This window comes from Lagopus muta, chromosome 3 (genome assembly GCF_023343835.1).
Source record: "Lagopus muta isolate bLagMut1 chromosome 3, bLagMut1 primary, whole genome shotgun sequence".
NCBI classification, from domain to species: Eukaryota; Metazoa; Chordata; class Aves; order Galliformes; family Phasianidae; genus Lagopus; species Lagopus muta.
Window position 1 is genome coordinate 42,981,653 of NC_064435.1, and position 15,901 is coordinate 42,997,553.

At 36.8% G+C, this 15,901-nt stretch overlaps 2 protein-coding genes across 2 annotated transcripts; both read right to left on the reverse strand.

Moving 5' to 3' along the window:
- Positions 1–641: 641 nt before the first annotated feature.
- Positions 642–6,567, reverse strand: LOC125690667 (transthyretin-like). Its single transcript, XM_048939310.1, has 4 exons — positions 6,423–6,567; positions 4,810–4,940; positions 2,558–2,693; positions 642–973 (listed from the first exon to the last, which is right to left on the reverse strand). The coding sequence occupies exons 1-4, from the start codon at positions 6,489–6,491 to the stop codon at positions 866–868; spliced, it is 444 nt and encodes a 147-aa protein (XP_048795267.1). The 5' UTR covers positions 6,492–6,567; the 3' UTR covers positions 642–865.
- Positions 6,568–8,452: 1,885 nt separating this feature from the next.
- LOC125690666 (transthyretin) lies at positions 8,453–15,367 on the reverse strand. Its single transcript, XM_048939309.1, has 4 exons — positions 15,236–15,367; positions 14,313–14,452; positions 10,199–10,334; positions 8,453–8,741 (listed from the first exon to the last, which is right to left on the reverse strand). The coding sequence occupies exons 1-4, from the start codon at positions 15,302–15,304 to the stop codon at positions 8,634–8,636; spliced, it is 453 nt and encodes a 150-aa protein (XP_048795266.1). The 5' UTR covers positions 15,305–15,367; the 3' UTR covers positions 8,453–8,633.
- Positions 15,368–15,901: the final 534 nt, after the last annotated feature.

Sequence of the window (15,901 nt, forward strand, 5' to 3'; positions counted from 1 at the left end):
GGCTAGGCTGTGGTGGGGTGACTTTTGTTAATTCTCCTAATAGCTCTTCTCTGCTCTTTAAGAGTAATTTTCCTTGTACGTGATTTACAATAGTGTGAAAAACATGAATGAATCCTATCTCTTGGCTGATTTTCTCAGGAACAAGCAGTTGTCCTTTGTACTTTTTCCTTTTATCTTAGAGTTATTATTAATGTCTGAATACTAGAAGTATGTAATTTTTTGGAGTACTTAAACTGAAGCCAAAGGTATTTGCAGAACTCTATGGATCTTTTGAGAATCCACAAATAACTTCAAGTGTGTTTAATGATTTTAATTTTCTGCAATAGTAGATATGGATTCTCTTGAAAGTGTTATCAGCTATATTTAGGAGTGGGAAAGGAGGCTTTTTGAGTTTGTGTAGAATCTTTGCGTACTCTTATTTACCCTGTTGTCACTCAAAAGCTACTTCTATGTGTGTGGCCCCATGTGATTTCATCCACTGTGGGCTTTAATAATAAGATATAGATGATGGCAAATAGTGGTTTACATTTCCCATGTGCTCACTTACCTTTCAGGTTTATTTTGTTCACTTTCTTTCCGAGGAATGTAGCTTATTAACTTCACAGAAGACTTTGGTCAGTACATTTTTTTTATAAACTTAATGTGTTTCTCTGAATGCTTTTATTCACAAGAGTGATTGAAAGCAAAGTCAATACATCTTCCTAAAGTTAACAAAAGGAATAAACAACTTGACATTTGCTGTTAGTGATTTACTCTGGGAAGTGCTATGTAAATTCTAAAACCGTTACCGAAGTCAGAAACTATTTGTAGAGTTTATGGAAACTTTAATTTACACATTTAAAGCCTTATGCTTAATGTCGAGTTTCTATTCCACCGGCTCACTGACTACTGCTGTAGTTGAGTAAGAAAAGGGACTGAGGACAGTGGCGATGAAGTAATGTCGATAACCAACATCGTTAGCTGTGAATACCACCTAGAAAAAGAAGCAATAAATGCAGGACAAATGAGAAGTGATCTCTAGACACAAGCCTACATGTAGGTGAAACCATTGTGGTTGTCTGTCTACTCTGAGCTTCCGCAAGACTTTGGAAATATCTTCTCTTCTTGTAATGTGGTCAGTATTCGTCACACGTTTCCACTGTTTGAGAAACTTTTGTTAAAAGCAGAAATGTAACTTAAAGAATATTCTTTATAATTGTTAAACATTTATGATCTAAATTGAGTTTTCTTTGTTGATACTGGTAAATGACAAGATTTTTTTTTTTCCTTTAAGAGCTAGGTTGAACACTTTACCTCTGTCTTTTTTCAATTGCTTTCTTGAAGTTTAAAGTATATTTTGTATAGTATATTTTTTTAAATTTAAAGTAGATTTTCAAGTATCTGAACAGTTTTGTTCTTACAAAGTCCTAAATATTGAGAAACAAAATTAAACAGTATTACAACAAATATATTCAGTCAAAAATATGAAGCAAAGCAATACTTCTTAAGTTTCTGGTAGTTTCAGGACTGCATTAGTCCTTTGGCCTCGACCTTGTGTAGGAGAGTTATTTACAACAGCCCTTTTAACATCTCCTTCACCTGCTCATCTCCTTTTCTTCAATTCCTCCTTTTAGACTAGTTGACTATTTTGTGCTGGGAGAAGATAGGAGTTAGAGAATGTAAACATTTAGAACAGTTCATTAACACTGTGATGCTTTTGTTCCTTTCATCATTAACTGAAAAAAATGCTTGTGAAAATTGATAATAAAAATTCATACGTATTTGAAAGTGAACTGAAGAAAATGCGATCCCTACGAAGGCTTATTCTTAAGAAAGGAAGCTCTTTCACTCTCTATTAAATTTATGTCTATATTCCAGACTGGAAATTAACGTTATGATATCTAATCATAACTTGCATGTTATAAATCTTACATCTCTTTCATTTCTGTTATCGCAGAAAGAAAGATTGCCCAGTATTAACATTCACTGTCATCTACTTATTTTAGGGAAGCCAAAACAAAGCTTGATCTGGGTGGCTGCTACCTTTTCTCCAAAGAGTTGTGGAGTGGATGTTTGCAAACCAAAGCAATTTGCAAAGCAATTGCAAACCATACAGCTATTGGTGCTTACTGATCTGTCATAGACCAGCAAACAGATAGTACAGATCTGCTGTGGTTATTGCAGTGTAGCAACATGTGAAGGAGCTGATACTATCAAGGGGAAGAGGACAGTCTCCCAGGAGTCCCAAACACTGGAATTGGTTGATACCTGGTTTGGACAACTTCTACCTAGCTAGTTTATCTGTCAGGAAGAGTCATAGGCTTCAGCAGAAGCAAAAGAATGGAAAACCTCTTTGTAAGTAATGCATCTAAGAGCTCACTGAGAGTAGTGGGGGAGCTGGTAACTACGTTTTGTCATGAACATGTTACCAGAATGTTTTGAGACTGCAAATTTTAAATGTTAATGCTAAAACATTTTAAAGCAAAAGGTTCAACATGTGTAATTACTAATTGAATCCTAGATGTATAATGCATCTTTATTCTTTGCAACTGACATACAGAATAAAATAAGTACTTACATCAGCATGCTGATGGAAGGGATTCAAACCCAGTTTCTTCCAGTAAGAGGCTGTATCAAGCTCAATCTTATATATCCCTGTTACAAATTGTTCTTTAGTTGTAAGCTCTTGAAGCACTCCGTTTTCATTGGTTTGTCTGTGTGATGGCAGAAGAACGCACTTTAATATTTCAATCAAAACCCAATAAAAATTCAGCTTTTTAGCAATTGCACTTTAGTGATGTTGCGTAGCTTAAGTAATGTTGTGAGTACTTCCTCTGATCTGTAATGACTTCTGTCCATCTGTATTATGGATGTCTTACAGATCTTATCGTGATGTTTATTGCTTCCACAATCAAAACAGTGCGTGGCTGCCTGCCGTGTCACGACTGCGTGGCCTAGGGATGAGCCAAATGTTGGTATAATTGTTCATGGGCTCTTGGCAGTGTGTTGGAGTTAATTAAATGAAGTCACAGGGAAACATTGCTGTAAGCAATGCAAAAGCTCTGTGATGCACTTAGCGAGTAGGGTCAACTCTTGATTTTTCCATAGTTGTTTCTCTTATTTAAATATGTTGAGTTGTTTTATCAATATAAGTATTAATGAGTCACCAACTTTAAACTTGAAATCTACTATTGGAAATGACTGTAGGTCAGCCAACAGTGTGTATTTCAGAATTCTTTGTTGCTTTTGCTGATCGGCTGTTTTCTATCCTCATACAACAGATGATATTTGAATTAAAGGTGCTATCGGTGTTACCCTGGAGTATAGAGCTGGCTTGAAACTGTACACCTTGGAACACCAGCCAAACTGGGATGCCAGAAACAATATTGAATGCTGTCTCTCAAACATACCTCTTGGTTGAAATCTATTTCTGTGAAATAAGTTTTATGAAACTATGTTTTTCACTGAGTAGGTTATCCACAAATAAGTTCTGGTAAGTGCCTGCTTTGAGTAGTCACAGACCACTGTATCATGTTCCAGCTGCCAAATCTTTTTTTCATTCCATGCAGAAAAAAGAATAGAATGTTATTTGTGCCATGGTCCACTATTACTTAGGTTTTGTATTTCTGTGTAGCTTATAGATATGAAGTCATTTGCTTCTTGAGAGATGCTCCTTAGTCAGTTGGCAGATTTTTTTTTTTTGTCCTTGTCATAGCTTGATTACTTCTAGATAAGTGTTTAATAAGCTTTCTCAGGTAAAACCCAACATGTATTTAGTTGAGAATAGTTATTTTTGAATCCCTTCCTAACATTCCATTATTTATAAACAATCAGGACTGGAGAAATTGACTTAGTATTACTGCAGCTTTCCGTACACCTTTGTTTCAACATAAAACGTGTTTTAAGGCTCTGATTAACATCCAGCTGCTCAGCTCTGTATCTTTAAATTACGCTGCTGAGCTCAGACTTGAAAGTAACTAAGATGAACATCTTCTTAATGGAAAATTACATACATTTCCAGTGACAGAATATGTTTGAACCTACTTTATTTGTGAAAGGCAAATTATTTAACAAGGACAACGTGAATAGATAAAGTTTTTTCCCCTACTTGTGCAAATATGCATGACCTTCACTGTAGCTATGTTTGTTAAGGGCACATATGAGAGCCATGTTGCTTCTTCCAGCCCACTGCTCTATTATACCAGAGTCACATACGTACAATTTCTTGTGAGCTGTCTACAAATGCATCAGTGCCTGGTATACTTCCTGCAGTATGTTGGCTTTTGCACACATGAGCCCTGTGTCACCTTTTGATAGGTAGAATGTACCATTAACAGAGTCCTGGGAAGAAAGTCTCAGGTGGGACTTTGCAAATATCTTGGATTTTCTCATGTTGGCTGGTTACTTTTCCTTGAAATAAAGGAGGCTATCAATTATTATGTGGTATATGTTTAAAAAAATTGCATGTTTTATTTCTAATGCTGTACTGTTGTAGCAAATGAAAGCCCATCTGAAAAGACCAGAAATAACAAATAAAGGTAGAATTCTCAATCACAGTCTTAGTCTCAAACAAAAAGAGTCTGTTTGACTCCTCTGGTAATAATGCAGCACTTCATTGGTGGGTATTAAAAGGAAATATGAGGCTTTGTAATAAAATTACATTATAAAACTGTTTTGGTAGTTGAAACTGTACTGTTAAAAGACAACCTGCAGCAAATAAAATGTAATTCATTCAATAGTGTGTCTTCTCTCTGATTAAAAGTTTGTTAGAAACTCTTGTCTTTCCCATTGCCTTTCCCTTCTCTCACTTCATACTTCGGTATGACTTACTTTGAATTTAACAGTTCCCAAGATCCATCTGCAGCTGCTTTATATAACTTCACTGGAACATTTGGAGCTGGACTTCCTCGGACTGAATCCAGAATTCTTACAACAAGAGGATGCTTGGAATCAGAAGAGCCCTTCAGGTAGGGAGAGAGAATTGTTTATGTTGTAAGAAAGGTAAGAAGTGGGACATAATAAAGCAACAAGGAGTCTTGTTCTTTAGCTTTATAGTCTTCTCTACAAGATCACTGTGTACTCAGAAATACAGCCTGAATGTTACTTGAGGCTGGAAACAGTGGAACCAAGGAGGAGGATATCAGCAGGTGTAGAGAGTCAAGGAGTTGTGTGCAATATATAGACACAGCGGTTGTGTGTGAAAATGCCTTTTTGTTTTCCCTTGGGGATGGCTCACATACGCATCATTCACAGCATAATTTTTAACCAAATTGTGACCCAGACACTAAATAATTAAATCATCAAAAGTAGCAAAAATGTTCAAAAATCAGGCAACTTTTCCTCTACGTTTTGGAGTATTTGCCCTCTATGTTTTGCAGTTTGAGCAGAACTTTCTGAATTTGTTGGCTTCTGATTTAGTCATCTTACTGAAGAATTATCTTAATTCAGCTGTGAACTTGATAACTAGCACATACTGTCTTCCCTAATGCCAAAAAGGATCAGATTTTTTGTCCCCTGGCAGTTATGCATGGAGTAGAAGAGGAACTTTTTTATTTTCAACTATGGGATGGTGATAATTTCCCTCCCATCACATCACAAGGCATGTTGTTTATGGTGTTTTTACATTCTCAAAAGGAAAGTTGAATCAAGGCTTTATCTTTCCATTACCTAATTCTGTAAGTGAAAAGTGAGAAAATAAAGCTATGTAGAAGGTGCTAATCAGAGGTCCACTTAGAATAGAGATCATTGATCTCCATTTAATCATTGGAAAATGAATCATGATGTAGATGGTAAAAATTGAGCCCTCTCATACGTCCCCTCTGTCATTCTATGCTGCACTGAATATCCCACAGATTAGGATTCCCACTGTGTCAGACGTGTATCAGAATGTATCTATACCACCATCCATATGATAGAGAGAGTTGGTTTGCGTCAATGAGTGTTGACATCCCTTCTTTCTTGCATGGCAGCAGTAAGAGAAAGAACAAGAAAATACATTACTCCAGTGTGGATTCTCCTCAGCCAATGCAACTAAAACTAATGAGGGAGGAAATCCCTCATGACCTTGTTCGTTATAAGGGCTATAGTTTCTTTTTGAGAAGCCCAAGGCCTTTGCATAGTGACTAAGGTATTCTTTTCCCTTTCTTTTCTAACATGTTTTTTTCATGTAGTTGCTGAGTCTGATAGCAAGTGCTACTTCTCTAATCAGAAAGCTCTCTGTTGAGGAGAAAGAAGGACCAGAAAAAGTGCAGTAAGAGAGAACTATAGTCAGTAATACAAAAAAAAATTGAAGTAATTGCAATAAAATGGAATATACTATTTTTTCTCTTATGCTAATTGTAGTATATAAGAGAGAGATTTAAAAAAATAAATAAATAAATAAAAATAAGAGGCTGGAACTACATCAGTATGAAGGACTTCAACTTCAATCCTAAGACACTTACCTGCGGTGTAGCTTCAGAGAAAAATGCCAGGCCAGCTAAGAAAACAAGAAATACAGAGCGAAAAGCCATTGTGGCTATCACTAGGAATTCTCAATGGCAGCAAGTAGAAACTGATGAGATCTGTGATTTTTATATCAAGGCCTCTAAACTAAGACTGTTTATCAATTAAAAAAAATGCAACTGACTTTGATCATGCTGATTCTTACTATTTACTTAGTAAATAATGAGAAAATAAGTAACCCATACAAACATGAACCTTGTCTGTGAAAATACATCCACTTTATTAATGCCTGTGGGAATAGTGAATATTGCCTAGCTTAACTGCAGCAATCTGTTTTCTTGGAAGCAATGTCTATTCTGTTTTGTTTCTCTTCTCGTTGAACATTAGTTACAATAGTACTGCTGAAGTCTCGTAAAGCTAAGAAAAATAGAAAGATCTTGTTAATTCAAAATGTCCATTTAATTGAGTATTCCTCTGTGGTAACAGTATGGCATAACCAACTTATCCATGTTTACCTATTAAGCAATTTCTCTGTGTGGTAAATAAGTAACATGTGACCTGCTCGTTTTCTTATGTATTCCCATGGAGAAAAAACACCACATTTGGTTTCTAGCACAACAATTACATACTTACATACCCATTTCTGGAGCACAGCTAAACAGCATTTTAAATTCTGTTCCTTTAATTTCTGTTCCTTTAGTAGTTCCTTACATTTCATACAACTTCAGAAGTTTATATGTATAACTGCAAGTCAGCCCTCATCAGAAGTCTCTTTTTCATTTTAGGTAAATACTATTTTCAGAAATGAGATTGTCTTTATACATATGAATGACTACATGCCCAGCTAGGACATTAACTTCTTTTTTTAATGTCTATGGTAGGAATGTATTTACATTTTGTTCAGAAGGCTGGCCACAGTCCAGTGCAAATCAAACCTACTGGTTTTCAAGCTTTAGGAATTGCAGAATTCCATGAAATGACATTCATGCTTTAAGATGGGTGCTGTTTTGAAACTGTTTGCACTGTCTGCTAGAGTTGCGTAAATGTGGTAGAGTCCAGAAATCAGGGAGAAAAGTAATCAAATAGCAGAATGTTAAAGGCTTTTGTAACCTTGTGAATTCTCTTGGTATAGAGTCATCTCAGCAGGTTCCTATGTAGAGATTAGCTCCAAGGTCAGTGGCAGATTAGTGCTGATAGTTCCGGAATGGCTGAGTTCAGTAATGTTCTGTGTTATTTCTGTAATCCCATTAAACAACAATTCTCTGCTTCTGGATATCATAAATACAATCAGCTATCTTTCTACAGAAATTACTGTTAGAGCCTTCAAATGTTTGGGTCCATTTATCAATATTATTTGAATCGCAATCACTCCGCAATTTACCTTGTCCTTCTAAAAATTTGAAAATAGTATTAAGGTGATGCTTGCATTTTAGGAATTTGGTTTTTTTTATGAACAGATATTCAGCTTACTAGAGGTAGCCAACTGTATTTAACAGCAGAGCTTTTACAACAACGGAAACTGAAATTACACCAGAGCTTCCTAGATTCAGTGAGCAGCAATCCTTCCCCATCAAATCAGCAAAGTTTGCCTTGAAATTTTAAGAAGAGCTATACAGATCTTAGCTCAGTTCTCTGCATTTGTATATCTTAAAAGACTTTCTATATTGTTTGTGTTGCTGCTAGTTATTCAGAATTTCTCCTATTTACTCCGTGACCTAGTTGATAGAGGGATCCTATCTTCTGTGTGTAAACCAAATAACACGAATGACTTTCACGTTTTGAGTATACTTGTCTGATTTATATATTTTTTTAAGATAGTAGAACTCTGTCTTATTTTGAACCAATGCATTTGTTGAGATTTTTTTTAGGACAGTGGGGGAAGTTAACAGAACCAAATCAAGTGTTAATTTACTTCCCTGTGCCACGCACTGTTTCTAGATTTCATTTGTACTTGAATGCAAATCATAACACTTTAGGACATAATAAAACTTGACCAATAGAATCAAAACTGTTTTAAAGAAGTTACATTTTATTGACTTGTCTGAATTTTTGCCAGGTTACAAAATGAAAAAAAAAAAACCAAAAAAAAAAAAAACCAACAACCAACTAATGTAGCAAAAGGATATGCATTAGCAATAGGAAAAACCTTCCTCCTAAAAACCTATAATAGTCCTAGCAGAGGAGGGAATATATGTATTGACAGTACGTTTTTATTCCTGGGGATCACTGACAACAGCAGTTGTTGAGTAAGAGAAAGGACTGAGGAGAGCAGCGATGGTATAGTGGCGGTGGCCAGAATCATTAGCAGTGAACACCACCTGGAAAAGAGAAAACTTGTAATCAAGAGGAACAGTGTGTATTCAAATCTAGCTTAACATTTAATATTAGGAAGCATACTCGAATTGCTGCAAACTGCTTTGCCAGTTCTGTTCAGAGGTTTCACCCTTGCAAATGCTCACCGTTACTTTGTAACACTGAAGACTGAGAAATCAGTGGGACTTGGGCTCATGTCCTTGAAAGCTTAGTAAAGACACCTACCACCTGAATCAGGTATGCACATTTCTAGTTTGTAATGTGGAGTAGGGGGATGAGAGGGTGGTAACTAAACCAACCAGTAAGAAAAACAGAGGTGAAATACACTAATTCAAATACAATGTCTGTATTTAAACAAGGCAGGTAATGGTGATGGGTCAGTTTTTAATGCAAGAAATGAGTTGCTAGACATGCAAGAACATAAAGACCCTTGTCCTAAAAGAATATGAAGGATATGAATTCCAAATACTTCCTGGAAGTTGGAATACACAGCTCCCAGGAAAGTGCCGTCAATTGGATTAAGCTCCTGCATTCTTTGGCTTTCTTTAGTCTAATACTCGAACTACTTTTGGATCCATGGTGTATTTCTTACATGTGAGAACTAGAGTTCCCTCCTGTATCCATCTTGTCAGTCTCCAAATGGATGGAATGTGAGGACTGTGGGCTACCTTTTAATCATTTGTTAAACTTTGTCCACTTCCCAGGACAGTGGAATGACTTATGGAATCATAGAACTAAAGAATCACCAAGGTTGGAAAAGACCTCCTGGATCATCCACTCCAACCATCCACCTACCACTAATATTTCCCGACTAAACCATATTCCTTAGTACTACATCTAAACATTTCTTGAACACCTCCAGGGACAGTGGCTCAACCATCCCCCTGGGCAGTCCATTCCACAGTGCTCGACCATTCTTTTAGAGACAAAATGTTTTCTAATATCTAACCTGAATCTCCCCTGGCATGACTTGAAGCCATTCCCTCTAGTCCTGTTGTTAGTTATGTGAGTTGAGAGGCCAACACCTGCCTCGTCATAACCTCCCTTCAGCTGCAGTAGTACATCAAAAGAAGGCATCCTCAACAACGTATCTGGAACAATCTCAACCACGTGCCTTTAAGCACCTTTGGAGGTGAAGGTCTTAGGCCCCATCTGTATTTTCAGACATTCAAATGATTCAGGAATATTTTCAGGATTGTCTGTTTGACCTAAATCACTCAACTTGCTCCTCAGGCTTCTATAGATCTGGGTCTCAGTCATTTGTTTTAGCCTTCCACAGATCTTAAAATTGCAATTTAGCATGTTTTACAAAGAAATTCTGTAGCTGTTCCAGAACGCTACATATATAACATGACAGTGATCTGTTTTACTGCTCTTTTGGTGTGAAAGCGCTGTATTTTCTGCGTCCAGCTGATACCACTACATGGTACGTGGGTTATTAGGTGTGTTCTCAAATACTTACATCAGCATATTCATGGAATGGGGAAAGGCCAAGTCCCTTCCAGTATGAACTGGTGTCAAACTCAACTCTGTATACTCCTTCTACAAACTGTTCTTCTGTTGTGAGCTCATGGATCTCGCCATACTCTGTGGTTTTCCTGCAATGATAAAATACCTACATAAATATTTTGTATTGTCCTTTAAATGCTAGGCAGAAACAGTCAGTGTTGAGTGTTAAATACCACAGGTGCTGCACAACCAAATTTGACATTGAATGATTTTTAATCATGTGAAATAATTCCTTCCTGTGTAGCCTATACTTCCATATTACAGAATCTGTCTCAGCTACCAACTTGTTCATGTATATCACGGTTGGTCATCTTTCTTTGCTGTTTGGTCATCTTTACTGCTATGGCAGGATTGCATTTAAGGCCTCTGCCTTAATCTCACGTTTAACTTGTACTAAGTGCTCTCTGGAGACAAATGTCAGTGGCTTACGAAAAGGACTGTCATGATGAAAGGCAAGATGCCAAACATCAAATTATAATTAGAGAAAAAAGATTTTAGTGGAAAATGATTTTATTCACTAGATATTAACACTGAGACTATGGATTTTACATCTAAACCCTGACAGATTTTTATATGACCCTGAATGGTAATGTCTTGGAACAGCAATTTAGCATCACAAGATTTTGGTAATTTGTATTACAGTGCAGTGGTCAAAGAGCAGGGACTGCTTCCACTGGGTGCCGTGTAAATCAGAAATAGGAATTCCCAGCTCCGAGAGGCTGTTTATTCAGTTTGTAACAAAATACTGAGTGGATAACATCCAGAAACAAAAAGGAAATATAGCTGGTTTTGCACAGCACAGTCTGAAAAAGACCAGGCTTTGTATGACAGCTGCAGAAATATTTAGCTACTGAGCTACTAAACCACTTTTATGCCTCTACTTTGATATTCTTCCCTCAATCTTTTTAACTTATTTTACTTTTTTACCTAAAATGTTTATATAATATCACATTTCATAATCACTTGATGTATTTGAAGGAAACGTTAAAACCCTGACATGAAGAACAACCTACCCAATCTACAGAAAGGAATAACTTTCTATAAATGGGACAGAAGAGACAGAAGAAGAAGAGAGAGGGGATAACACAGTGACCTACAGCTTCTTATCAGAGAAAGAAACCATTGTGCTGTCACAGCTTTTCTTTCCCCACCTTCTCCACCTCAGCTGTCTTCAGTTATTGATAGTGCATAAAAAAAGTTATGATAAATTAAGAATTAAGAAGTCATTTTAACTCTAACACTTTGAAGACTGACCAAAGCATTACAGCATAAGTCTAGTCTAGCTGAAATCAGCTGTATCCCAGGAAGACCAAACTTGTACTAAGCCAAGCCCTGGTTGAAACATGGCTCCAGGCAGTTTGTGAGAAATTTTCTTTTAGTTTAATTAGTACTTCCAGCCTTAACCTATCCTGATTTAAGAAAAGGCAATAGGCAAAATGCTGAATAATTCATTGGTGAGTGTTCATGTGTCCTTGAACTTGTGAAACAGAATGGCTGAAATTCTGTAGAAGTGTTTAAAGTGCAAATTAGCAATTCAGGTATATCTGCTTAGAAGCTGGATTGTTAAGACATAAACCAGTTAAAAACAAACATGGTATCTGACCGAAAAATCTTTGTTCAGGTAATACATTTCAGACACTGAATTTTAAAACTGAAAATGAGATTCCTCTTCACTGCCAAGAGTTCATGGCAATTAAAAAAAAAAAGAAAAAAAAAGAAAAAAAAGGCTAATATGGGGTAGCTATTCCTTGCTAGTGGTCTCACCAACAAAATGCTTAGAGCTGTTGTTGCAGTGACATCCAAAAGGACAGTATATGATTCAGATCCTGGATGGGATTAGCACAAGGCAGAGGGCTCCCTGCCATCAGTTCTGGTAGCAAAATGGTTCAACTCATTCCTTCTGAGCAGCACTTGCATTTCTGTCTGAGCATCTGTATTTATTTCAAATACGCTGTAACTTTCTTTTTCTTTGATGATCCACAACTTAGGTCACATGAGAAATATTTGACAAATGAAACTCTTGAACTTCATTGTAAGGCACAGATTTCCTAAAACACGTGAGGAGCAAGTCAGTCAAAGCTAGTCATGGGAAGAGCTCATATAGAACACAGATCACATGCCTTCCACGTCTCTGTGCCCTCTGGCCTTCCTCAGAGAATGTCTCTGCTGGACTTAAGCTTTTTGTGCATATTTTGGCCAGACTAATTTTGAAATAACCCTCTTAATAAAATCAGCTGTTGTTATGGTAACTTCTTCCAAACTTTTAAAATAGTAATTATCCACATTCATGAGTGGTGAGGTGTGTTTGCTTAATTTCCTAAAACTTGTTAGAAAAAACTGAGCAACGACAGATAAACAAAAACAACCAAACCTAACAAAATATTTCTATGGACATCTGTACAAAAGGGAAAACTTTTACAGTTTTCCTTTTCTTTTTCAGTTTTCTTACAGTACCTAGCAGATGCATATGGAACTTCATAATATTAACCTGACAGCTTCAGTTACAGACTGTGTTCCTTGATTGCATTTGGATTTTCAACATATTTATTACAGATAAACTCTGCTTTTCCAAAATAAAAACATTGAAAGTGAGCTTAAAAAACTATTTCAAATAAGTGCTTTCAGCTAAAGTCAGCGGTGTCACTGAAAGCAGCCTTGGTTAAGAAGGAAGTCAAAGGAGAGGTCGCAATCTTTACCTGCAATAAAAATGGTGGTTTAATCTTCCTTTACTGCTTTCCCTGGCAAAAAAAAATAATGCTTCTTTCTTGCCTGCAAATAATCTCCTCATTTATTTATTTAATTATTTTAAATACATACTTTGATTTTTCTCAGATTTTCTCTGTGACCCAAAGTGACAAAAGAACAAAGGCTAAGAACTACCACACGACTTGTCTCCTTGAGCTTCTTAAGAGCAGCCTTGCAAACTGAACTGTTACATTCACAATGTGACTATTCTTAACACTGATGTTGCGTTTATCTTATTACAGTGTAGATTCTATTGTAGATTGCATATTCAAGACCAATTGATGAAGCGTGCAAAATAATCTCAATTTCCTAACAGCAGCACAAATTCTTGTTAAGAACAAAACCATAGCAGTTTCTCTGTTTTTCTCCTTGAAGTATATAAGACTATTCCGAGGGCCATTTATTCCCTTATTACCATTCAGTATTTCATAGAATTATAGAATCACAGAATGACTTGGGTTGGAAGGGACCTCAAGGATCATGAATCTCCAACCCCCCCACCACAGGCAGGGCCACCACATGTAATACTAGACCAGGCTGCCCGGAGCCCCATCCAACCTGACTTTCAACACCTCCAGGGACAGAGTATCCACAACCTCTCTGGGCAGCCTGTTCCAGAACCTCACCACTCTCATAGGAAATATTCCCATATTTGGGAATGAAGTTGTTCATTTCTCCTCTTAACTTTTCTGTTCCTTTTCAAAGGGGAAAGTTTTCTAGTTTTGTTTTGAATTTTATAAAATAAACCCTTCAAATGGAGAAAGGCGTATCTCTCTTTGCAGTCTTTTCTATTTCCTTCTGCAGCTTTTATGTAAATCAAGCTTTAAAATCCTACTAGAAAAGCTGGATTCTCTAGTGGCTGCTGTCCATGCTTGTGCTTGTCATTCTGTATTCAAACAACCTGCTGCTGCTAGAAACTTCTCTTAATTAAAAACCTGATTTAGTGAATTCTTAGATTGAAACTTAAATTGATGGGGTGTTCAGGCATTTGAATTTTAGAAAACTGTGTCACTCTGTTTCTTTTATTTTTATAGGAAGGAAAGATAGCATTGAAGCAATGAGTAAAATGTGTTTATTAAACCTACACCCCTACAGAGGTATGACAAGAATCTTGACCGTTTTTTTTGCAACTTGTATGTATTTCAGTGACAGGTAAGTTCCACTTGAATCTGATGAGTTTTAGACCAGAATTCATGTGCTGTTAATGGTGACAGAAAACTTCAGCAAAAAAACATTATCAGAGCTCTGTTCCCTTTATTTCTCTTCTGTTTATTCAAGGCCCTTTGAAAAAATATCTCAGTAAGACCACATGAATAACTTACCCAGTAGCAAAGTCCTGCCAGGTTCCATCTGCAGCCTTTTTAAAGACTTTAACAGCTACATTAGCTGCAGGACTTCCTCTGACTGCATCCAGCACTTTCACCATGAGAGGGCATTTGGAATCAACAGAGCCATGGGAGACCTGGGGGAAAGCAGGAGAGGTTGTAAAGGAGCTGCTCACTAGCCCTGCAAAAACCTACTTTCAAAGAGTAGACGGATTCTTATTGCAGAATTAATGCTGACTTAGAAGGAATTTCTTTGCCAGATGGTGTGCAAAGCCAGTCCCCAAGATTCTGTTTTGTCCCCCATACGGAAGAGTATCTTCAATGTTTATACAGATCACTTTATTTTACGCACATACATATGCACACTATTTTAGAACTATTTAGAGTTGCATATAATCCTGGAAAAAATGTTATAGAAGAGATACTTTTTTAATGAGATTGCAAATAGTAAAGTAGTAAGTTAATATAAGTGCAGGCAGAATATGTTAGCCTAGGCAGCCAACAGCAAATACCTACAGTATCATTAAGGGTGAAAGGATGTTGTTTCCTTAAACTTTGCTATACTATAGTACATTCTTAGTCATGCTTTAAAAATATGTAAATTTCTTTAGAGAAGCACTTGTTTGGTGAAGAAGCTGTCTCTGTTCTGAAGATATAGGATGAGAGTCACAAGCTGACAGAAAAAGAAAAATGAAAGTTCATGTCTTCTATATACCAGACCCTTTTGTAGTATCCTAAAATAGATAGGTAAATGGTGAAATAAAAGCTGTGTAAAAAAGTGGTAGTAAAACAACACTTCAGGACTGTCTAATGGTTGCATAATTTCATGGTTGAGGAAGATGATAGTCATCTAGAAAATAGGGGTTATAACTTTTGTAATGATTGAGTTTGAATTAAAAAAAAAAAAAAAAAAGACTCACCAGTGGTGCAGCTTCAGAGAGAAATACCAGCCCAGCTAAGAAAACAAGAAGAGTAGAGTGAAAGGCCATTCTGCTTGCTTTTAGTGAGTCGTGGTGCCAACAGCTAGGAGCTGATGAGATTTGGGATTTTATACCCAACCCTACAAGAAAACAGGCTGCTTATTGGGTGCCCATATGACTACAAATCTGCTGATTCTGATTATTTGCTTAGTAAACAGTCCAATCCTAGAGACAGTCCATGAATAATGCTGCCATTGCAGTCAATGGAAGAACTGCAGGATCACTAGAGTAAAGAGAATAAGTAACGGACACAAACATGACCCTTGCCTGGGGAGATTAAACTTGTAAAAAGCCCTCCACAAAATAATGTAAGCAACCTTTCCTTGCCTAGAAGTCCAGCCAGTTCTGGGAGACGTTCTCTTGCCCTCAGATTGTGCATGATAGTGCCCCAGTGTTCTCTCTGTATGTGTTTTGTGCTTCTTCTCTCTTTCTTTTAATGCTTTCCAAAGACTAGCTCCCAAATATGGATGTGGAGTCAATATGAGTGATGGAGTTCGGTTGCTGCCTAGCTCAGGCAGCATTAATGGTCTAAGCATGGAGACAGATTCCCATGTCTGATCCCGCTTGTTTAAAAGGAGCATTGTTTCTTTTTGCAACTTACTCTAG

Excerpts from the sequence above, each read along its gene's own strand:
- LOC125690666 (XM_048939309.1), bottom strand. The coding sequence starts at position 15,304 with ATGGCCTTTCACTCTACTCTTCTTGTTTTCTTAGCTGGGCTGGTATTT. Across the intron at positions 14,453-15,235 it reads TCTCTGAAGCTGCACCACTG|GTCTCCCATGGCTCTGTTGA; the intron begins GTGAGTCTTTTT and ends GCTTTCCCCCAG. Across the intron at positions 8,742-10,198 it reads CATTCCATGAATATGCTGAT|GTGGTGTTCACTGCTAATGA; the intron begins GTAAGTATTTGA and ends TCTCTTTTCCAG.
- LOC125690667 (XM_048939310.1), bottom strand. The coding sequence starts at position 6,491 with ATGGCTTTTCGCTCTGTATTTCTTGTTTTCTTAGCTGGCCTGGCATTT. Across the intron at positions 4,941-6,422 it reads TCTCTGAAGCTACACCGCAG|GGCTCTTCTGATTCCAAGCA; the intron begins GTAAGTGTCTTA and ends CCCTACCTGAAG. Across the intron at positions 2,694-4,809 it reads TGGGAACTGTTAAATTCAAA|ACAAACCAATGAAAACGGAG; the intron begins GTAAGTCATACC and ends GCCATCACACAG.